The 24,589-nt window shown below is 41.8% G+C and overlaps 1 protein-coding gene across 1 annotated transcript in view; it reads right to left on the bottom strand.

The window, feature by feature from the left end:
• The window catches only part of LOC102404511 (putative tetratricopeptide repeat protein 41), a 79,533-nt gene extending 59,447 nt beyond the window's left edge, over positions 1–20,086 (bottom strand). The window contains 4 exon segments of the mRNA XM_025283615.2: positions 1,643–1,803; positions 11,429–11,643; positions 13,605–13,785; positions 17,593–20,086. Of these exon segments, the coding sequence (XP_025139400.2) occupies positions 1,643–1,803; positions 11,429–11,643; positions 13,605–13,785; positions 17,593–18,373 (1,338 nt within the window). The 5' untranslated portion in view covers positions 18,374–20,086.
• Between the last annotated feature and the right edge of the window lie 4,503 nt (positions 20,087–24,589).

Here is a 24,589-nt window from a genome sequence, read left to right as displayed (position 1 = left end):
CCTAATATTTCCCCCCAGAGCCCTGAGTGACAAGGCATGTCTTCTCTCCAAAAGTGTAAATCATAAATAATTCTTTCAATGCCATTGGTTTCTCCATGCCATCACTCAGTTATCCCCCTATAAATTAAATACCAGGTATAATTTTATTTCATTAACTCATTCAGTCCCCCTAACAACCCTCCAGAAAGGCCGAGGAGGAAACTGAAGCACAGAGGGCCTAAACGTTTTACCAAATTCATTACAAGGGTAAGCAGCAGAGCTGGGATTCAAACTAAGGGTCTGGCTGCAGGGGCTGGCTCCTCACCACTGCATTGATGCCTCAGAGAATTGCCTGACAGTCCCTCCTCCTGAAGAGCTCTCCCTGTGCCCCTCTTCCAGGAAGCCTTTTCCAAAGGTCAAATGCTTTCATTAGAGGCCTTCACAATACTACATACTGATCCCTGCCAGCACTTAGCGCAGTTGTAATTTTATATTTATTTATGTGATGATATTACTAATATCTGCCATTCCCTGCTAGAATGAAAGCTCTATTTCTTAGGGACTATGTCTGTCTGCTTACAGTGCCTTTCCCATGGTAAGCGGTCAATAATTATTTGTTGGATGTATGGTGGTCACCATGTACTGAATTAAAAAGCAGATTACAAAATAATATGGTATATAACTTCATTTATATAAGCATATGTATGTGTACACAGCTATCCATAGAAAAAAGAAGGTTTAACAATGGTGAGGCTGTGAGGATGTTTAATTTTCTATTTTCTTCTTTGTTATATGTTCTATGAGAAATATACATGAATTACATAATTTATAATTAGGCATGTATAAGTTTTAGAGAAAATGCTTCACAAAGTAATGACTAATTCTAAAAAGCATTGGAGGTGCCATTGATCCAATATCATTTCAAACAGAAGAAAAACTAAAGATAGCAAACAATTGATAGAATTTGATATATGAAAAATTAAGTATAGATAAGGCAAATCAAAATATACAACCTAAAGAATATAATAGGGGCCTGATAAATGTCTGATTGAAGTATAAAATAGTGAGCGAGGCAGAACTGTGCAGCAGTAACGGCCAGTTTCTAGAACCAGGCTTCCCATGCTTGAATTCCAAGTCCACCATCACCTTAGGGCCTTCAGCAAGTTGTCTAACATCTCCAACTCCAATCCCATTTATATAAATAGGGATGATGATCCCAGTCTATCAAGGATTGCTGTGAGAATTCAATGTAGATATCTCTGAAGTTTCTAGAATAGTGCCTGGCTCATTGTGTTACATAAGTATTTGTTTCGTAAAATATTCAGAAGTAACTAGAAGCAGCATTGCCTATAACTATAGATATGCAATGCAAGGGAATGGTATTGTGTACATTCTAAATTAAGCCGTTTTCCAACAAGGACCTACTGTATAGCACATAGAACTCCACTCAATATTATGTGGCAGCCTGGAGGAGAGGGGGGTTTAGAGGAGAATGGCTCCATGTATATGTATGGCTGAGTCCCTTCTCTGTTCACCTGAAATTATCACAACATTGTTAATCAGCTATACCCCAATACAAAATAAAAAGTTCAAAAAAATTAATTAAGGGGTTTTCTTTTTATTAAATAATAATAAAATAGATATTATTTTGAAAAGAGATTACCTTCTCTCCTGAAATCCCATAAATGCCAGCCAATTCTTCAATTCCGTCCAGTACAAGTATACATGGCTTTACATTGATGGAAGCAATGAATACGTCCACAAGAAGTGAAAAGGCCAAGATATTTGCATCTTCATTGAGAATATCAGTTTCAAGCTGGGTACCTACAGCATAGAAATGTACTCAAATTAGGTATATGTTAATGGGTTGGGGAAGCAGAAGGGGTTGGGAACAAGGAGTGCTACCCACAGCTGTATGACATATACAGATGGTGTAGGATGGTGTGTGCGTGCTCAGCCACTCAGTCTTGTCTGACTCTTTGTGACTCCATGGACTGTAACCCGCCAAGGTCCTCTGTCCACAGGATTTTCCAGGCAAGAATGCTGGAGTGGGTTGCCATTCCCTTCTCCAGGGGATCTTCTTGACCCAGCGATCGAACTCGAGTATCCTGTGTCTCTTGAATTGGCAGGCGGGCTCTTTACCACTGAGCCACCGGGGAAGGCTGTATGTGTGATTAGCAGTCTCAAAATATTCAACCCTAAAGAGGTAATGATATTTACCACCACATGTCTCCTATATATTTTCAGGATTTTATATAAAAAATATTATGTATGATCCAAAGCACTACTCTCACTTTCCAAAATGCAAAAATTGATCATGTTACAAAGAACTGGATGGGAAGAAAGAGAAGTCAGGCTATGTGATCTGTGAAGCTTCTGCACCGCCTTAAGATCAGTTCCTGTTTAGGGGTCACAGCCACCACTCTGGGGGTCCAGCTGTGTGCGTGCATGCACACACACACATAATATCTCCCACCCACCACCTAGTTTCTTTGGTCCTGGCTCATTTTAAACCTAACACAACTGATCCTAAATTACTCTACCCTTAGTAATGGACTCCAGACCTTGGATTCTGGAAATTACTAGGGAGAATTAAGTTATGAATCAGCAAAGACTAAAGGAAGTAATTTGAGAGGACCAACTTGCAGGATGTGATTCAGTGACACACTAGCAGCAACCCAAAATGGTAATCACCTACCTAATATTCTCAGAGCACTTTGTGATATACAATTTCTGCCTTGCTTTTAATTTTCAAAACTAATATTTTTCAAATAAATTAAGACCTGTTAGGATCTAGAAATCAAGTTATGCAAAGAAACTGGACTGGATTAAGTTTCTTCAGTAAATGAAGATTTAATCTATTTAAGAATCCACCTGCCAATGCAGGGGACACAGGTTCGATCCCTGATCCGGGAAGATCCCACATGCCTTGGAGCAACTAAGCCCATGAGCCCCAACTACTGAGGCTGTGCTCTAGAGCCTTTGAGCCGCAATACTGAGCCCACATGCTGCAACCACTAAAGCCCACGTGCCTAGAGCCTGTGCTCTGCAACAAGAGAAGCCACCGCAATGAGAAGCCCATACATCGCAACTAGAGAATAGCCCCTGCTCCCCACAACTAGAGAAATCCCTGGGGCAGCAACGAAGACTCAGCACAGCCAAAAATTAATTAATTTTTAAAAGATTTACTCTATTTTGTCCAAGCAGGGAGAGTAACTGTATTACACAGAAGCATAACTGTGCTAACATCAAGACAGACCTCTTGGGGAAAAACAATGAGATGTTGATGAAGCCCTCAGCACAGCATCTGGCACCCAGAAAGCCTTTGATAAAAGGAGCTCCTTGTTAGTCAGGGCTGCTGCCAGGGTCCGGAGTAATACAGTGAGGAAACATGAAAAGAGGAAAGGCGGAGGCTCTTCTCTGACCTTCTATGAAGCCTGTCATGAGGGGGACGTCAGCTGCAGCTGCCTAGCAAGCAAGGGCACTTGGGTCAGAGACTTGGCCACGGTGGGCAGTTCTCCTCTGCTAGATCGCTATATCCTGGCCAGCAGGGGTGGGGACGGAGGAGCAGAAATGTTAGCTTCACCCAGGGGAGTTTTAGCGTCCCCATGACGGGGAGGGAGGGCAGGGCTCACAGCCCACACAGGCGCTGCAGCTGCGGACAGCTGAGTTGGGTACGAGAAAATGCTCTCTGCCTGCATCTTCATGTGACCTCTAAGGCCTGGCTGTGCTCTCAGCAATGGCTCCTCCTCTTCCCACGTCCACCTCCCCCAGGTGAAAGCCAGCTTCCAAGCCAAGGCGGTAATGCTAAACGATGCTGGAGCCAGCCAGCCCTGCTCATCCTGGCTTCCCCTGGGCTTCTGTGTAACATGCATGCGTGCTCAGTTGTGTTTGACTCTTTGTGACCCCACGGACTGTAGCCTGCCAGCCTTCCTTGTCCGTGGGATTTTCCAGGCAAGAATACTAGAGTGGGTTGCCATTTCCTTCTCCAGGGGATCTTCCTGACCCAGGAATTGAACCCACATCTCCTGCGCTGCAGGTGGATTCTTTACCATGGAGACACTGGAGAACAGCTACCAACTCTCTTGCTTTCCATCCTGGCTCCCCTTAGTCTAGATAATGAATAGGACTTTCTTGTTTCCCTCAGCTGTCCCCCACTCCCTGCTTCTTTCTCCAGCTCAGTGAGGAATAATAACAAAAGCAATAACAGCAAACTGTACCAAGGACCCATTTAAGTTCTTTACATGTATCATCTGTTAACCCTGACACAGCTTTCTATAGGTACTATTATTCCCATCCCCATTTTAGAGATGAGAAACTGGGGCACAGATTGCTTAAGTGAACTGCCTAAGATCACACAACTAGTAAATAGTGGAGCCAGAACTGAAAATCCGGGCGGGCCAAGTCCAGAACCACTGCCTTCCCGTTAACAAGGAGAGGCGGTGCCTGACTGTCAAGTGTTCACAGGCTGTTAATGAATTTATTCTGCTTTGTCAGCTTAAAGATTTGTTTGTTTGAAAGACAGCAGCTGTTTTTATTAGGCGCTTTCCATACCTAAAAAGACACTCAAGAAAACAGCAATTTATTTGGGGAATAAAATCATAATTGCATGCGTACAGTTGAGCATCTAATCATCAGCTTTGCCAGAATGAACACCTTTGGGATGAGCCTGAGTGGTACTAGTCGCTTTCACTTAGAATCAGACATACCTGCTGCTACTGATTTTGACTTTACCCACTTACCACACTCTGAGAAATGCAGCCACTAAAAACTCACACCCACGTGATCACTTTATTTACTCACAGACATGCCTACACACACACACACGCAGAAGGAAGCTCACATATTTGTCCCTTCATCCAGAGATGATCTACACCCATCACAACTCCCCCAGGGCCCCGACACTCGCTCATGTGGGTACATGAGGGTACAAGCCCCAGGTGAGAAAGGATGAAGTCTCCAAAGCAGGAAGGGTCAGACATATACAAACATGCAAATACACAGAAGGCACCTAATGGTGATAATAATAATATCTAATATCTGTTGGTGCTGCAGTTTCCCTGGTAGCTCAGGCAGTAAAGAATCTGCCTGCAAAGCAGGAGACCCCGGTTCAATTTCTGGGTTGGGAAGATCCCCTGGAGAAGGGATAGGCTACCCACTCCAGTATCCTTGAGCTTCCCTGGCGACTCAGATGGTAAAGAATCCACCTGCAGTACGGGAGACCCTGGTTCGATCCCTGCAATCGGAAGAGCCCCTGCAGGAGGGCATGGCAACCCAGTCCAGTATTCTTGCCTGAAGAATCCCCATAGACAGAGGAGCCTGACGGGCTACAGTCCATGGGGTCACAAACAGTCAGACATGACTGAGAAACTAAGCACAGCACAGCACTATATGCCAAGCGTTGTGTTAAGTGTCTTTGTTTCTCAGACTTTATCTTAGTTCATCCTCTCAACTACCTACAAGACATCTTTTTCCTGCCTATCCATATTTCACAAATGGGAAAACTGAGCCAGAGAGAGTTAAAATAACTTGCCCAGGTCTCACAGCTAATAGAAGCCATCCGGCTCCCCAGCTGCTCCTAGAACAGAGGTGGATCCCATAGGACTGTTCTCTCTGCCCATGTAAGCCTTGCATCTTCAATCTCTCCTGACCAAAGCAGAACTCTTGATTACCCTCGAAACCTGCTGCCCCATCAGTGTAGTTCCATTTCAGTGAACCAGCCTGACCGTCCACCTAGTTTCCTCAAGCCGCAAACTAGGAGAATCCGTAACCTCTCCCTGTCCTTCAGTTCTCACATTCAATTCCTCAGTGTGTTCCCATCCATCCCCTTGCTCCTCCCCTTCCCCAAGCTATCACCTCTTCCCACCTGGACCACTGTGATAGCCTCTAACAAGTGTCACTGCCGCTATGCTGACGCCCCCACACCTATTTCTACACAGGAGACGATTTTGAGCTTTGACAAATACCAACCAAATCATGCCAGTCCCCTGCTCAAAATCCTCCACTGGCCTCCCACTGCACACAATAGAATCTAACCCAAGATCCTGTTCTACAAAACTCAGATACAAAGTGGCCCATCCTCTATCTTATCCTGCTTCATCTGGTAACACTCCCCTCATCCCCCACCAGAGTCTGGACACACTGCCTTCTTTCCCTTTCTGAATCACTCCACTTTGTTACCAGCTTAGGGACCTTAGCTGTCCCTTCTCTTTGGAATGTTCTGATCTCCACAAGGCTGGCTCCTTCTTGTCTGTGAGATCTCCCGAGAGTGTAGCAAAGATGTCAGGCTGTCATGTGAAAGTTTATGCTCCCCCTTAAACACGGTGGGGGTAGCTTTCTATTCCTACCTGACTCCCTCCCAGTGTGGCCATGGGAGCCCAGGGAGGTTGAATTCTTGCCAAAAGAATGGGAGTGGAAGTGACTCATGTCACACCTGGCCGAGACTTTTAAGGAAAGGTGTGCCTTTTCCACTCAATTTCCTCTTCCTCTAGCCAAAAGCAGATGACTCTGAGGCCCTAGAAGATGACACGGCCTCAAGATGGAAAGGGCCTGCGGCCCCAAATCACCACGTGGGAAAAAGCCACTCGTTCTCTAACTAGAAACCCTGAACTGAACTGTTGCATGAGCTAGAAATGGCTCGGATGGTAAAGAATCTGCCTGCATTGCATGAGACCAGGGTTCGATCCCTGGGTTGGGAAGATTCCTTGGAGAAGGGACTGGCAACCCACTCCAGTATTCTTGCCTAGAGAATCCCATGGACAGAGGAGCCTGGCAGGCTACAGTCCATGGGAGTATCAAAGAGTCAGACATGACTGAGTGACTAACATAAACACGAGCTAGAAATAAACTTCAAGAAGCCACTGAAATGGGATGTATCAGCAGCAGCCAGAGTTATTCCAACTAATAACTAATTCAGTTCAGTTCAGTTCAGTTCAGTCGCTCAGTCATGTCCAACTATTTGTGACCCCATGAACTGCAGCACGCCAGGCCTCCCTGTCCATCACCAGCTCCCGGAGTTCACTCAGACTCACGTCCATCGAGTCAGTGATGCCATCCAGCCATCTCATCCTCTGTCGTTCCCTTCTCCTCCTGCCCCCAATCCCTCCCAGCATCAGAGTCTTTTTCAATGAGTCAACTCTTCGCATGAGGTGGCCAAAGTACTGGAGTTTCAGCTTTAGCATCATTCCTTCCAAAGAAATCTCAGGGCTGATCTTCTTCAGAACGGACTGGTTGGATCTCCTTGCAGTCCAAGGGACTCTCAAGAGTCTTCTCCAACACCACAGTTCAAAAGCATCAATTCTTCGGCGCTCAGCTTTCTTCACAGTCCAACTCTCACATCCATACATGACCACAGGAAAAACCATAGCCTTGACTAGACAGACCTTTGTTGGCAAAGTAATGTCTCTGCTTTTGAATATGCTATATAGGTTGGTCATAACTTTTCTTTCAAGGAGTAAGCGTCTTTTAATTTCATGGCTGCAGTCACCATCTGCAGTGATTTTGGAGCCCCCCAAAATAAAGTCTGACACTGTTTCCACTGTTTCCCCATCTATTTCCCATGAAGTGATGGGACCAGATGCCATGATCTTCGTTTTCTGAATGTTGAGCTTTAAGCCAACTTTTTCACTCTCCTCTTTCACTTTTATCAAGAGGCTTTTTAGTTCCTCTTCATTTTCTGCCATAAGGGTGGTGTCATCTGCATATCTGAGATTGTTGATATTTCTCCTGGCAATCTTGATTCCAGCTTGTGCTTCTTCCAGCCCAGAGTTTCTCATGATGTACTCTGCATATAAGTTAAATAAGCAGGGTTTCAATATACAGCCTTGACGTACTCCTTTTCCTATTTGGAACCAATCTGTTGTTCCAGGTCCAGTTCTAACTGTTGCTTCCTGACCTGCATATAGGTTTCTCAAGAGGCAGGTCAGGTATCTGGTATTCCCATCTCTTGAAGAATTTTCCACAGTTTATTGTGATCCACACAGTCAAAGGCTTTGGCAGAGTCACTAAAGCAGAAATAGATTTTTTTCTGGAACTCTCTTGCTTTTTCGATGATCCAGCGAATGTTGGCAATTTGATCTCCGGTTCTTCTGCCTTTTCTAAAACCAGCTTGAACATCTTGAAGTTCATGGTTCATGTATTGCTGAAGCCTGGCTTGGAGAATTTTGAGCATTACTTTATTAGCATGTGAGATGAGTGCAATTGTGTGGTAGTTTGAGCATTCTTTGGCATTGCCTTTCTTTGGGATTGGAATGAAAATGGACCTTTCCCAGTCCTGTGGCCACTGCTGAGTTTTCCAAATTTGCTGGCATATTGAGTGAAGCACTTTCACAGCATCATCTTCCAGGATTTGAAATAGCTCAACTGGAATTCCATCACCTCCACTAGCTTTGTAGTGATGCTTTCTAAGGCCCACTTGACTTCACATTCCAGGATGTCTGGCTCTAGGTGAGTGATCACACCATCGTGATTATCTGGGTTGTGAAGATCTTTTTTGTACAGTTCTTCTGTGTATTCCTGCCACCTCTTTTTAATATCTTCTGCTTCTGTTAGGTCCATACCATTTCTGTCCTTTATCGAGCCCATCTTTGCAGGAAATGTTCCCTTGGAATCTCTAATTTTCTTGAAGAGATCTCTAGTCTTTCCCATTCTGTTGTTTTCCTCTATTTCTTTGCACTGATCGCTGAGGAAGGCTTTCTTATCTCTTCTTGCTATTCTTTGGAACTCTGTATTCAGATGCTTATATCTTTCCTTTTCTCCTTTGCTTTTTGCTTCTCTTCTTTTCACAGCTATTTGTAAGGCCTCCTCAGACAGCCATTTTGCTTTTTTGCATTTCTTTTCCATAGGGAGCTACCCCACGTCCGAGGTCAGGGGTGGCGGCCGAGAGAGCAACCCCACGTCCAAGGAGCGGTGGCTGCACGGGCACAGGAGGGCCTAGAGGAGCTATTCTATGTTCAAGGTCAGGAGAGGGGCGATGAGGAGATGCCCCTCGTCCAAGGTAAGGAGCAGCGGCTGCGCTTTGCTGGAGCAGCCGTGAAGAGATACCCCACGACCAAGGTAAGAGAAACCCAAGTAACACGGTAGGTGTTGCAAGAGGACATCAGAGGGCAGACACACTGAAACCATAATCACAGAAAACTAGTCAATCTAATCACACTAGGACCACAGCCTTGTCTAACTCAATGAAACTAAGCCATGCCTGTGGGGCCACCCAAGACAGGCGGGTCATGGTAGAGAGGTCTGACAGAATGTGGCCCACTGGAGAAGGGAATGACAAACCACTTCAGTATTCTTGCCTTGAGAACCCCATGAACAGTATGAAAAGGCAAAATGATAGGATACTGAAAGAGGAACTCCCCAGGTCAGTAGGGGCCCAATATGCTACTGGAGATCAGTGGAGAAATAACTCCAGAAAGAATGAAGGGATGGAGCCAAAGCAAAAAGAATACCCAGTTGTGGATGTGACTGGTGATAGAAGCAAGGTCCGATGCTATAAAGAGCAATATTGCATAGGAACCTGGAATGTCAGGTCCACGAATCAAGGCAAATTGGAAGTGGTCAAACAGGAGATGGCAAGAGTGAACGTCGACATTCTAGGAATCAGCAAACTAAAATGGATTGGAATGGGTGAATTTAACTCCGATGACCATTATATCTAATACCTCGGGCAGGAATCCCTAAGAAGAAACGGAGTAGCCATCATGGTCAACAAGAGAGTCTGAAATGCAGTACTTAGATGCAATCTCAAAAACGACAGAATGATCTGTGTTCATTTCCAAGGCAAACCATTCAATATCACAGTAATACCTAATTAGTTATTCCAACTAATACAGAGTGGTCTCTGACCACTCAACCTCAACAGCCAGCCCATCATCTCAGCACATCACTCTGCACAGCATTCATCATTACTTGAAACATCTCTTGATTATTGGTTATCTGCTTTTCTCAACAGAACATTAGACCTATGGGAGTCATGATCTTATTTGCTAGACTCAGTGCTATGTCCCCAGAACCCAAACCAATGACAGGCACAGAACAGGCAACGAATAAATACTTTGTAATGAATGAGTGAGTAAACATGCTTAGTAGAGAGCTACTGAACTGAACGGGAGGAGCAATAGCTGAAAACAAAGAACTATGGCAGCCTCTTGATGAAAGTAAAAGAGGAGAGTGAAAAAGTTGGCTTGAAGCTCAACATTCAGAAAACTAAGATCATGGCATCCAGTCCCGTCACTTCATGGGAAATAGATGGGGAAACAGTGGAAACAGTGGCAGACTTTTTCGGGGGGGGGGGCTCCAAAATCACTGCAGATGGTGACTGCCACCATGAAATTAAAAGCCGCTTACTCCTTGGAAGGAAAATTATGACCAACCTAGACAGCATATTAATAAGCAGAGACATTACTTTGCCAACAAAGGTCTGTCTAGTCAAGGCTATGGTTTTTCCAGTAGTCATGTATGGATGTGAGAGTTGGACTATAAAGAAAGCTGAGCGCTAAAGAATTGATGCTTTTGAACTGTGGTGTTGGAGAAGACTCCTGAGAGCCCCTTGGACTGCAAGGAGATCCAACCAGTCCATCCTAAAGGAGATCAGTCCTGGGTGTTCATTGGAAGGACTGATATTGAAGCTGAAACTCTAATACTTTGGCCACCTGATGTGAAGAACTGACTCATTTGAAAAAAAACTGATGCTTGGAAAGATTGAAGGTGGGAGGAAAAGGGGGCAACAGAGGATGAGATGGTTGGATGGCATCACTGACTCAATGGACATGAGTTTGAGTAAACTCTGGGAGTTGGTGATGGACAGAGAGGCCTGGCCTGCTGCAGTCCACAGGGTCGCAAAGAGTCAGACATGACTGAGCGACTGAACTGAACTGAACTGAACCTGAGCAATAGCTGAGAGGCACATCCTGCCTTGGAGCCCTTGCAACTGTTCCCATTGGCTGGAATGTTCTCCCTGAGATAATCTGCCTGGCTTCCTCTTTCAAGTATTTATTCAAATGTCCCTTCCTCAGTGAAGCTTGCCCAGACGATACCTTTAAAGTCCTGAAATCCTTACACATACACACGGCCTACTTTCTTTCTCTGATTTATTTTTCTTCATAGAACTTAACGTCTTCCAAACATTCTATATCTTTTAGTCATTAATTCTTTGTCCCCTTTGCTCTCCAATAACAGGAAAACCCCATGAGGCTAACGTATTCTGTCCACTTTTTTCACGGTTGTATCCCCACTGGCATATAAGGCACTCAGTTCACACTTGGGGAAGGAAAGAAGAAAGAAAGGAAGAAAAGAAACAATTCTGAGAGCAGAAGAGGTGGGCGGATACATAGGCAAGACTATATAAGGGTTTAGATTGGAACAAGAGAAAAATAGCCTCGTGGGCAGAAGACAGAATGATCACTTTTAAACAAAATTTTTCTGAATGAATTTCAAAGTCTGACTCCATTACCATAGTGTTTGTACTGCAATTCTGTGATGAAGTAATGGATCACGGACATGATGTCACTGCTTTCACAGGTGCTGCCCACGAAATGAGGGATCAGCAACATGTTCGGGTATTTCGTCTTGAAATAGTTCACCCAGTTGGCAAGTAGAGTGGACTTGCCACAACCACGTTCTCCAGACAACAGCAAAACAGACTTGTAAGCTGGAAGAGGATTTATTCTGAAAAACAAACAGGGGAAATGTAGTCAAGAATAACTACCCAAAAAGAGGGAGGGAGGGAAATTTTTCCTGCATACATCTGTCTCTAAGAGAGATGAAATTCTAATCTCTCTGGGAGGAAGCTTCCTGAGGGAGGGAATACATGTATACATATTGCATGTGTGTTCAGTCATGTCCAGCTCTTTGCAACTCCATGAACTATAGCCCGCCAGGCTCCTCTGTCCATGGGATTTCCCAGGCAAGAATAGTGGAGCGGGCTGCCATTTCTTTCTCCGGGGATGTATACATATAGCTGATTCATTTCATTGTACAGCAGAAACTAACACAACATTATAAAGCAATTATATTCCAATCTTTTAAAAGTTAAAAGAAATTCCAGTCTCTCCACTGTGAACTCATTTGCTTCCAAATAAGTCATTCTCTCTCTGGGTTTGGTTCTGTCCTATATAAAATTAGGAGAGTGGAAAGATGGTAACCTTGGAAGGCTCCTCCAACACCATAGACTCTAGGGTTGTCCAACATGAACCTGGGGTTACATCAAGGGCCCAACCCGCCCAAAGATCCTGGAAGGGAGACTCTGCACCATCAGAAGAGAGAATAAAAAATCAAAACACTCCTACGCCAAGGATTCCCATAATCCTGATGACCATGACATTAGAAATGCAACAAAATGACCACAGTTGTCAGTGACTCGCTGAGCAGTAGCAGCTGCTCCATGGGGGTGTTTTGGCTTGTAATAATGAATAAATGACTTCTCTGAACTGGCATGAGCACAGTATAACTTGTCTTGTTGCACAGTCTTAGCCACTGGACCACCAGGGAAGTCCCCCGAGCACCATGTTGTTTTAACCAAATCAACTGTCTTCCTCTTGGCATGGGTTCCCGGAATCATAAGAATGTTGGTAGCTCTGCAGTCATAGTGGGTGCTGAGACTGGGGCAGAGACGGTGGAGCACAGCCCTGAGCCACTGTGGGTTTATCTCAAATCCTGAAACCCTCACAGAATAAATGATACCTGTGGTAAGAACTGGAGTATGAGGATAGAAGAAATAAAACAGTCCAAGGAACCTCCCTATTTCTAGGTTTGAAACTAGGAAGGACACCATAGACAACCCAGCTCTTTCTTCATGCCCCAGCCTCTTCACGCCTGTGGGTGGTGAAGAGAATATGTCACCACCCAGAAAAGGAAAAGATATGGGGGTCTGAATGAAGAGGACACTGAAAAAAAGTGAAGGAGTGAAAACTTTGGGTGAAGTGAAGTGAAAGTCACTCAGTCGTGTCCGACTCTTTGTGACCCCATGGACTATACAGTCCATGGAATTCTCCAGGCCAGAATACTGAAGTGGGTAGCCTTTCTCTTCTCCAGGGGATCTTCCCTTCCAAGGAATCAAACCAGGGTCTCCTGCATTGCAGGTGGATTCTTTGTCTGAATGCAGAGAACACTGAAAAAAGTGAAGGAGTGCAAACTTTGGGTAGGGTAACTCAGTTCCTTACACACAAACACAAAGCTATGGTCCATAGTCAGCCATTAACAAGTGTTGGCTGAATATCTTAATAACGAGCTGATGATGTATGTGGAAGTTCTTTGTAAATTATGCAATACTGTACAGATGCATTATTCATGTTTCCTAATCCAACGTTTTCTCCTTAAAATCATTTCATCATTGTCAGGAATAACTTAGACAAACTTTGGACTATGGGATTAAAACAGAAGGCGAGCTCTCTGTCCTCCAGGGTTTATAATCTGCTTGAGGAGACTGGAAGAAAGAACTGAAACAGTCAGGAAAATTTAGCAGTTGCAGAGTGAGTTCTGATGAGGAGATTCTAACCCAGGGGTGGCTTTTTTAGGAAGCCTGTCTTACAGGCAAGGGTAGAAAGGGGGAGGGAAGGAAGATATTCCAAACTGGAGGAGTCTATTCACTAAAGTCAGACTGCTTTGCTTGGGATTTCTTGACGTCGTACCTGAGAACAGAGTCTAAGCTGGAGCCTGCTGCAGGACTGTTAAAATCAGATTCCATATCCTTTAAGGCAAATCTTTCCAAGATTTCAAAGATCCTGCTAGACTCCTTGGAAATAACAAACACTTCCTTGCACTTCTCAGTGAACTCTTCATGATAGAAACGTTCAAAGTTGTGCTTAAAGTCTTTAGAGACAAAAAGATATATTTTAACGTCTTAGATTTGTAGTTTAGCATTTTCCATTTCACATGGTTATTATGAATTCCCAGGGAAGTGTTCTGTGTCCCTACCGCCATCTTTCTATGTTAACACAGTATTTCATAACCCACTCTACATTGTAATGCAAGGAAGCTACAGGCAAGCAATGCTACTTGTATCTGAAATCCTACTTAGGATTCCAAGTTATTTCATGATCTCACAATGAACAGGGCAAAAGAAAAAAAAAACCTGGATTTGCTACATATATCCTCTTGTATTTTTAGATTGTTAGCTAAGTATAAGTTACCTAATTCAATCTCATGGCATATGTGTTTCTATCCAGGGCAATGGTTGGGGGAGGGAGTGGGGTGTATTTTTAGGATAAGATGCCCCAATACAATGATAACCATGAGTACAGTTTCAACTCTGCCATTGGGCAAGTCCCTTAAACTCTCAGGTAAAATAAGTGGCAGCCAGACAACTGGATCTCTGAGATTCCTTCTAGCTTCAATTTACTGTGTTTCTAAACTCATTGTTAAAGTCAAGGCATTCTGGACTGCCAAAATGTACCCCCATCTCTAGAGATACCTACATCTTCCAGAGTTTGGGAGTGGGTTGTTTTTTAAATGAGGCAGGAGAATGAACATCTCTGGTTTAACCTGGTAAGGTCTCAAGACATCTTAGACTTCCATAGTTAACTGGGCTGCCCTCTGGTTCAGGTTAGGGCCGGAACAGACCTAGAGGACCAACAGTTTGGCCAAGGTCAGCTTCAAATTTCAAGATCTTAGACAGAATTGGAGACGATCCCACAACCTAATGGGTCTCCTTAGCTCATCATGAACCTCACTCACCAGTCTCAGGTAACTCTAAGGACCTCAGAAGTGCTTCTAAAAGTGAAGAGTGTGAACTGATAGCTCAACACTGCCTTATGATAACCATCAACTACCCATATGGCCTATTTTTACCCCAGCTATGAGATTTTGGAACTATGTGGGCAATTAAAGGGTACTGAAGATCCAAAAGAAAAATAATTTATCCTTCTATTCTAAAGATTTTTTTAATAGTTCACCCATTCTGTACCTTCTACTGCAGACATGTAGTCCATATATTACATATTTAAAACTAAAGTCTAAAACAAACTAACCTTTCAATAGTAACCAACATCAAAGACTAAGGAGAAAACTATAGAGAAACAATTTGTCTCTCACCCAAATACACAGAAAGGTTTAATTCTTGAACACGTTAGTAAACATTAACTGACAGATGCAGTTCACACTGAGACTAGTCAAAAAATATCATTATTAACTATACTTCAGGCTTTAGTAAAATATATACTATATTCTCCCAGGACTCATTTTTTCATGATTTACCCATTAGCATAATGTATGTCAGGCACTGTTTTCGGGTGCTTGCTGCTGCTGCTGCTAAGTCACTTCAGATGTGTCCGACTCTGTGTGACCCCACAGATGGCAGCCCACCAGGCTCCCCCGTCCCTGGGATTCTCCAGGCAAGAACACTGGGGTGGGTTGCCATTTCCTTCTCCAATGCATGCAAGTGAAAGGTGAAAGTGAAGTCGCTCAGTTGTGTCCAACTCTTAGCGACCCCATGGACTACAGCCTACCAGGCTCCTCTGTCCATGGGATTTTCCAGGCAAGAGTACTGGAGTGGGTTGCCACTGCCTTCTCCATTTCGGTGCTTAATATACATTATTACTCTAAAGGTGATTAATGCTAACCAGAAATCAGAAGAAGAAATCTAGGCTTACCAATATTATGTCATTTTCCCAAGGTCACACAGCTAGAAACTGAAAAATCTTGGATCTGAGAACATGTCTGTCTTTGGACATTCTAAAACTCCAAGGCTGTAATGAATACTCAAGATATTTTGGCACTGCTCAACACCCTATTGAGCTACAGACTATCATTTCAGGTCCCACCTTGTCTCAACTCTCAATTCATGTTAATGTAGTGGGTCTGACTCCCTGCACCTCCGGAGGTGGCATAGGACCCAGGATTAGCCAAATCAGAGAATCATATCACATCAATCACAATACCAGTGATTGAGTCAGATACAAGCATATAGTCCAAGTCCCGCTAATCAGGAACAGCAAGACTTAATGGTAGGACTTTGAGTCATTTACTGCTGGACTCAAACCTGGAGCTACTACAGCCATCTTCCCTCCATAATGGGGAAGCCGAAGAACTGAGGCAGCAGGAGAACAGCAGAGCCATCAGAGAAACAGTGAGAAACAAGGGCCTGGAATCCCCCTTTGAGCAAGTGGATGCAGCTTGAGCTAAACAAGACCTATCCCTAGGCTTTCAAGTTATATAAACTAATAAATTCTTTCTCTTGAAGCCATTGTAAGTCATTTGCAACCCAGAGTAATGATCGATACAATATTCTTTTCTAAGACCCCAAATGATTTGGTGTGTGGGTGGAGTCTAGTTTGACCAGCACAGGTGGGATTTCACATCTCACCCCCAACAATGAATGTGACTGACTTTACGTAGGTCAACTCCCTCCTATTCAGCTGACCACAGATCCGCTCCCTATCATATTACAAGGACTCTGCCTGCCTGGTCCCTAAAGCATGTGAGAATGCACCATCCTCATTCCGCATTCCCACACTACTTGGGCCCTTACAATGGTAATTCATAATCTTTTTTGTGTCATTAAACCTTTTTGATCAAAGACAGTGTCTTCCTTTGATCGATGTCTTCCTACGCCCACCAAACACACATATGCATTAAAACATTCTATTTTTCATATAATTTCAGGGCATCGCAGATCCCTCACAAAGTCTATTCTAGGTGAAGAATCTATTCTAGATTCCAGGTGAAGAATCTCCACCCTATTCTGATGTTGTTCTTCCCTTTTTAATCTGTACGTGTCTACAAGACACTGCTTTCAAAATAACTATAATCATTTCAATATGATGTCAGGCAGTGCTTTTCAAACTTTGATGCATATGCAACTCACCTGTCATCTTTATTAAAATGCAAATTCTAATTCAATAGACCCAGAATGCATTTCTAGCAAGTTCCTAGGTGATGCTGAGACTACCAGTCCACGGATTACTGACTCCATGAGTAGTAAGGGTGAAAGCAAATGAGCATTGTTTTGAAGTCAAAAGGACCTGGGTTCAAATTCTAGAATGATCCCTCACTGGTGAAGTGACATTAGGTAAGTCACTTAACTGCTACACAGCTTTCATTGGTTCATCTGTAAAACAGCAATTATAGCATCTACCTTGCAGGTCTAAATCTTAAAGATTAAAAGTGATAACATGCAAAAATCACTTGACAATAAAAGTTCTCTTCCCTTTAGATTAGGGTTTCTCAACCTTGGCATTATTGACATTTGCAATTGAAAAATTCTTTATTATGAGGGGCAGCTCTGTGCACTGGAGGATGTGTAACAGTGACCCTGACCTCCACCCGGTAGATACCAGTAGCACACCCCCAACTGTGACACCAAAAATGTCTTCAGATGTAGCCAGAAGTCCCCTGGGGGTAAAATCAGCCTTGGTCTAGAACCTCTGCTCTGGATCTACACATTAACTGCCAAACATTTTAGGTCTTCCCCGAGCTCCTTTACTTCCTAAATCGTCTTCCATGACCTACTATTTGCTCTTATTCTCAGTTTCAAAAATCTTCATATGAAGTGAATGTTATGGGAATATGCTAACAATTTTAAATGCATAAATAACATTTCAACCATTTTCACAAGGAAGAAAGACACACAAAACACATGACCCTATGACAACAGACTTAGCTATCTCCATATTTACTAACCTGTATTTTCCGTCATTACAGTGGCTGGGCAAAGTTTCTCTATCACGACCAACCAGTCCTTGAGAATCAGCTCACCCAACTCATGGAGATCTCTATACAACCTGACAGGGAGCCCTTTGCTAATAATCTTGGCCTTCAGCATTCCGATCTTTAATCTCTCCTCATCGTCAGTCGGACAACCCGAAGACAGCATCTCCTCCTTTTCCTCATCCCAAGTCTTCAGCGGCATGGTTCCCCTCCTAAAGTAAAAATACTGAAATTGAGACTCATTCAGAAATGCTGCTTGGATGACCTCTAACTCCATTAGACTGCAGGTGGGATACTCCAGGACCCAAGGATAACCGTTTTTTGCAGCAACATAGAGATTCTGTTCCACTCTGGATAAACTTGACAAGTCAGTTGCCTTGGAGAACATGACAGGTGAGTAGCTATGGAGAAAGTCCCCGTATGTCTGACCCAGCAAGCAGATGAAAAAAGGAAAGCAGCTGTTCACGTAGTCGAGACAGAGCTTCAGGTGTTGCGACTGGAGACAAAAATGCTGTCTAAACAGATTGGACAGTGAGGGTACTTGGGCCTCCAACCCTGACCACCTCAGGTCCACAGCTTTGAAATACGTGCCCCGGGAATTGCAGAGCTCATTCAGCTGAGGGAAGATGTAGCTTGCCAAAAAGTCTCTCTCTTCTTCAAAATCACCCAGAGTCGAGCAGATGTAAGGTTGAATGGGTTTCTGCGGCTTTAAAAGGAATTGGGCAGACCTGTCTTCACTCTCATTTGCCTTCATTTCACTTTGCTCAGAGATGATGTAACCCTTAAAACGGAACAATTTTTGTTCTGGTGCAGCCACCAACCTCCTTTGCTTCTACAACTTTCTCCTAATTATGTTTGCTATAAACAGATTAAAATCTTTCCCCAGAATGTCTTCTTCTTATAGATACTATAATGTGAGTGATGCCAAACAATGCACAGAAATGACTTGAAAAACAATCAAGTTTAAGTCAGGACTGAAAAAGAAAAAAGAAATTCTTTTTAGGATTCCAGGAAGTTCATTGATCCTCTGTTTCCCCAAAGCTTTTGCTGAAGAGCTGAGATCCACAGGTGGTAAGTGGGCACTGAATATAGTTCTCCCTGTTTGCCTCAGCACCCCCATCCTACCTTTCCAGTGTTCCTTTGGCCACCTGCTCCTTCTGCCCCTCCCTGTTAATTTGGAATCTATGCAAGGGAACTTGCTAAAGAGTGAAAAGGAAGGCAAATGCAGAAAAGGAGCCCAGCATACCTAGCAACAGAATAAGCCAAGACCCATGACCAGAAGCAAGAACAAAAATTGTTATGAAGTTGAGGTCAGGAAAGAGGAATAAATTAAAATAGCAATATAATAAGGCCCAAGACCAATAATGCACCTGGCATCTCAGAGGCAAGGAAGTCTGGATCTAAGAACTTCATGGAGTACTGTGATTATTTCTATCTCAAGTTGTGCAGGCTCTTACAACATTCCATTCACCTACATGCATTGGGAATTCAATTCCACTGAGCTAATGGAAAAACACACACCCTCCAACAATGAGGTAGATATGCTTGCATCTCGCTCAGAAGCAAAAGATTCAATGAAAAGTACCTAGTTTTATGAGCTTTTTCTTGATGCAACTCATTTCCTTACCAAATGCTGCTTCACTGTTTGTTACTTTCACCTATAGAGAAACATACCGTGTTATCGTGAATAGGGCAATTTACCATCAAGATCACCTGACAAGAATATAATAATGCATTATCTTTTGAAAAAGTGTTAACCCTTTTGCATTTAATTGTAACAATAATCATACAATAGATAATATTACCACTCTGCTTCACTGATGAAGAAACAAAAGTTCAGACAGGATAAGCAACATGTCCAAAGTCACTTGGCTAGTAAGTGAAGAGCCAGGATCTAAACACAAGTCAGCCTGACTCCAGGACACATACATTATACTGCCTCCATATTATATGGATAAGACTCTAGGTCTTGAGGATACCATATATCAATGCATAGAAAACACCTATACAATAAATGATACTGTAATAAGTAGATGACAATTTGAAACAATTAATCTCACACAAACAAAATCTAAAAGATAACTGAACAGGCATCATGAGCACTTCATTAAAAGACTTTTTGCCTGCCATTTAGGAGGCTAGAATTAGATTATCATTACTTGAAAATATCTACCTTTTCCTATTTCCAAGTGATCAGAGGTAATTTATATCTTGGTCTCTACCAGGCTCCAAACAGCCAGCATAAGGACTGGCTCAGAGTAGGTGACAGGTGAATATTTGTTGAACAAAAGAATTTAGTATAATTTTTAAATGAAAAGAAAACATAATTAAATATTAATCAAACTGGGAAAATATATCCAAAACTTTTAAGCTATAGAAGAAATCACAAAAGATGTACAAATAATAACCACATTTTTAAAAGACGTAAAGGCAAACAATGGACTATAAAAAATATTTGCCACAAATAAATTTATCTTTATTCTAGGAAAAATACTGACATCCTAGTAGATATACAAGCAAAAGATACAAATAAGTTAAAAAAAATATAAGAATATATATAAAAGCATATTTAACCCTTCTAGAGTTCAAAGAAATATACAATGATACAGATATCAAATATCTGTATATTATTATACAGATAATCAATGATACAGATATTTGAAAGTATAGCTATGGAAACCATGGAGTCACAAAGAGTTGGACACAGCTTAGTGACTGAACAACAATAACAATCTAAATATTGGTGAAATTTATACCTTATGTATACTTATGGAATTGTAAACTGGTAATTCTGGAAAGCTATTAGAAAGTATGCTTGGAAAGTAAATGGCAATATACTTCAAAATATATTACTACTTTCTGGGAATCACTCCAAGGAACTAATCAAAATAGTGAAAAACTACAACTGTTAGGTGTTCATTGCATTGTTTATGATAGAAAAAAATAGAAAAAGAAAGAAAGCAAACTAAATGGTCTTCACAAATGACATAACTAAGAGGGTAAAAGTACAGTCACTGATGGCAAGCGATATATATATATATATATATATATATATATATATATATATAAAAGAAAGTTATGGGCTTCTGCTTCCAGCCATGATAAATAACAGGAACAAGACTTACCTACCCCTCTTCAAAAAATTAGAAAACTGGACAAAATATATTAATTAGCTGTTTTCAGATATTGTACATCAGGCAGTACAAAGTGTGTGATCCTAGAGAGAAGTAAACTAAGGGAGTTATCATCAGAAAAAGTAGACTTCAGAACAAGTGTCACTGGTAATAGAAAGTGACATTACATAATGACAAAGTAGTCCACGAAGAAAGTACAATAATCCTAAGTGTGCATGCACCTAACAACAGAGTTTTAAAACACACAAAGCAAAACTGGTAGAAATGACAGGAGAAATAGACAAACCCATAACACAAGTTAGAGATTTTAAAACTTGTCTTTGAAGTAATCGATAGTTTAAGTAGTCAGATGATCAGCAAAGATGTAGAAGATCTGAAAAACACTATCAAGCAAATTGATTTTGAACATTTCACCCAAAAGCAGCAGAATACAGATTTTTCTCGCGTGCACACAGAACAATCACCAAAATGAACCAGCTTCCAGGCCAAAGTTCAGCAAACTGCAGCCTAAAGGCCAAGGCCTACCTGTTCCCTGTTTTTATAAAGAACATTTTACTGGAACTCAGCCACTTTCACTTATAGTGAGTATTTAATACTACAACAGCAGAGCTGAGTAGTCATGATAGAGATTATTTGGCCCACAAAGCCTGAAATATTTTCTATTAGGCCTTTTAAGCAATAAGTGTGCTGAAGTCCATCCTAGGTCATAAACCAATACTCTAACAAATCTGAAAGAACTAAAATCATATAAATTCTGTTCTCTAACCCCAATGGAATTAAATCTGAAACTGATGACAGAAAGATACCTGAAAAATTGACAAGTTTTGGAAATTAAATAATACATTTCTGAATAACTCATGAGTCAAAGAGAAAAGCAAAAAAAAAAAAAAAACCACCACAAAACACAGCGAATGGTGACAGAAAATAGACCATTAGTTGCCTGGTAGAGGATGGGGAGAAAATAACTGGGAAGGGAACTCTTTATGGCACTAGGAATGTTTTCTATCATAATCATAGTGGTAGTTAGGTGTAGGCATTCATCAAAACTTACCAACTGACCACTTAAAATGGGCGCATTTTATATAAATTAGACCAAAAATAGAGCTGATTCTTTAAAAATGTGAGGACTAGGACTTCCCTGGTGGTCCAGTAGCTAAGACTTCATTTTTCCAGTGCAGATGGCCCAAGTTCGATTCCTGGTCAGGGAACTAAGATCCCTGTGGTATGGCCAAGTAATAATATTAATAACTCCACAACTGCTAATAAAGAACCTTCCCAGTTTTTGTAGAAATAGAGGATTAATGGGGACAGGAGTGGGGAGGTGGACAGAAGTAGAAGAAGAAGTTATCTTGGAGAGGAAAGATAAAAGTAGGATATGATTTTTTTATTTTACTTTAAAACAATGTAAGCAAAAAAAAAAAAAACATTAACTACAAACTTTTCATGATTACTATAAAGTGCAAAACTCTTATCACATGTCACAAATAGATAGTAGCCCTAAAAATAATGCATTAAAAACCAAACAGTGCTGCTATATTTAAAATGGATAACCAATAAGGACCTACTGTATAGCCCAGGGAACTCTGCTCAATGTTACCTGGCAGCCTGTGTGGGTGGGGAGTTTGGGGGAGAATGGACGCATGTATATGTATGACTGAATCCCTCCGCTGTCCATTTGAAACTATCACATCATTGTTAGTTGGTTATACCCCAATACAAAATAAAAAAGTTAAAAAAAATTTTAAATAGCAAACAGCATTGAATAAATTCTATTAGATACATTCCTCTTTTTATGGAAAAGGTAGACTAATATGTGCTTATCAGAGAGCTATTTAAGACAAACTGACTTGCTCTTGGCATAATCAGGAAGACTAAAACAGAATGGAAAGAGCCCGACAACTGCGCCAGAGAACCAAAGCTATTTAATATCTGTCCCTGGCCTACTTGATAGCAGCAAGTGGCATTAGAGTGGCACCTTCCACATTGTTGGGGATACAGAGGTTGAATGTGGGCTCTGGAGTGACATAAACTCCCCCAAGATCTCACTCTGATGGTAGCTCTTGCAGCTGTGAGTTTGAAAACAATGACCACATCCGATATAGCAGGATTAAATGAGACTCTGCATAATAGCCACCTAATAAACATTTTTTTAGAAATTTGTTTTCTTTAACATCGCCAAGATGAACTTATTAAGAAAGCACATTCCCTAGTAAGGGATGAGGACTCCTGTTCCAGTGCCCTAGATGAACATTACTGCCCTGGGTATCCTGTTGATCCTGAGGCCTGGTGTCTAGCTTTTCCTTCCACTCTATGAACTGCTTCACCATCTCTTCAATAAATTCCCTGTTCTTATTTCCAAAAAGAAATGAAGAGACAAAGAGGGAGGGAGAGAGGGAATGGAGGAAAGAACAGCCTTCCCAACAGATTTGTTAAGCAAATCATCACTGCTTAGTTTACATTTTAGAATCTGCAAGATATATATAAAGTCCTCAATCAATGTTTGCTATTCCTACTGCTGTTGTCAGTGTTAACATTACCTCTACAGCAAATGTTTGACTTCAAATTTTGTGATAAAGTAGCCTCAAAGTAGTATCACTCTATTTATCACTGCAATTTTGAACTAGAAGTAATGAGACTATTTACAAACTGGTGAAAATTTCCTCTGCTTTTTATTTTTTCCAGAAATTTCTCTTAATATGCTTAGGCTTGGAAATTTTTTTTTTTTTTAGAAATTTCTATATATAAATAACATGCCCCCACCCCCATCCTTCATGATTACAGCATCTAACTTTAGTAATTTTAGTTTGACAGCCCCAAGCTGCACTTTTTCTTTTTTAAAGCTTTTTATTCTTAAAACATAATTTGGTGGGAATGTAAGCTGGTACAGCTTTCCTAGAGTGATATTTATCAGTAACAAAACCCTTTAAACACAACTCATTTATTTTTATCAAGCATTTCAATTTTAAGAATTTATTCTATTTGTCTATAAGGATTCAATTTCAATTTAATTTTTCTAAGTTGTGGTAGACTCTTTGAGACCCCTTTAAAAATGGATGCTCAATCTTAGTTAAAGAGGTCTCCCCCATTCCTACTATGTACTCACAGCCTTTCTTATTTTCTCCTAAGTTGGATTTCTATTTTATATGGTATAAGATAGGAGTCAACTTTATTTTTCTTTACATGGATAACCAGTCAAGGCCAGCATCATTTATAAAACAAACCATCCTTTCTCCTCTAAACTGAAACATCTATTTTATCATGTATTAAATTGAAACAATCTATCTCTGGATTCTCTCTTTACCTACACTGTTCTGTTTGTCTATTCAAACATGTAGTGGATATGTATCATCCTTTTTCATTGTGCAGCATTTGAATCCCCTTCCTATTTGGGGGGAAATCCCCACTTCTGGCTCTTGCCTCCGCCCCCACCCCCTCCCCCTTTCATGAGCCCATTACTCACAAAAGAAGCTGAATATGCCAGCTAGAACCTTTCTCAGCTTCTCTTGCAGCTAGGGTATGGTAACAGCCAGCTTCTAACAGCTTCTAACACTGGCCCCAGTGATTTCTGACTCCTGGTATTCACCTCTTTACATAATTGCCTCTTTCACTAAGTAGAGTTAATTGTAGAAATGACAGTGTGTGATTTCTGAGGTTAGTTATGAGTTATCACACTTTCTGCCTTGTTTCTGATGTGGATCACTCACTGTGGGGAAAGCCAGCTACCATACTGTGAGCACACTCAAGCAGCCCAAGGGAGAGGGCCAAGCAGTGAGGAACTGAAAACTCCGGTAAATACCTATGTGAGTGAGTCATCACGGAGCAGGTTCTCCAGTCCC

This window comes from Bubalus bubalis, chromosome 4 (genome assembly GCF_019923935.1).
Source record: "Bubalus bubalis isolate 160015118507 breed Murrah chromosome 4, NDDB_SH_1, whole genome shotgun sequence".
Taxonomy (NCBI): Eukaryota; Metazoa; Chordata; class Mammalia; order Artiodactyla; family Bovidae; genus Bubalus; species Bubalus bubalis.
Note: the sequence above shows the minus strand (reverse complement) of the source record. Positions and strands in the feature narration are given on the sequence as shown.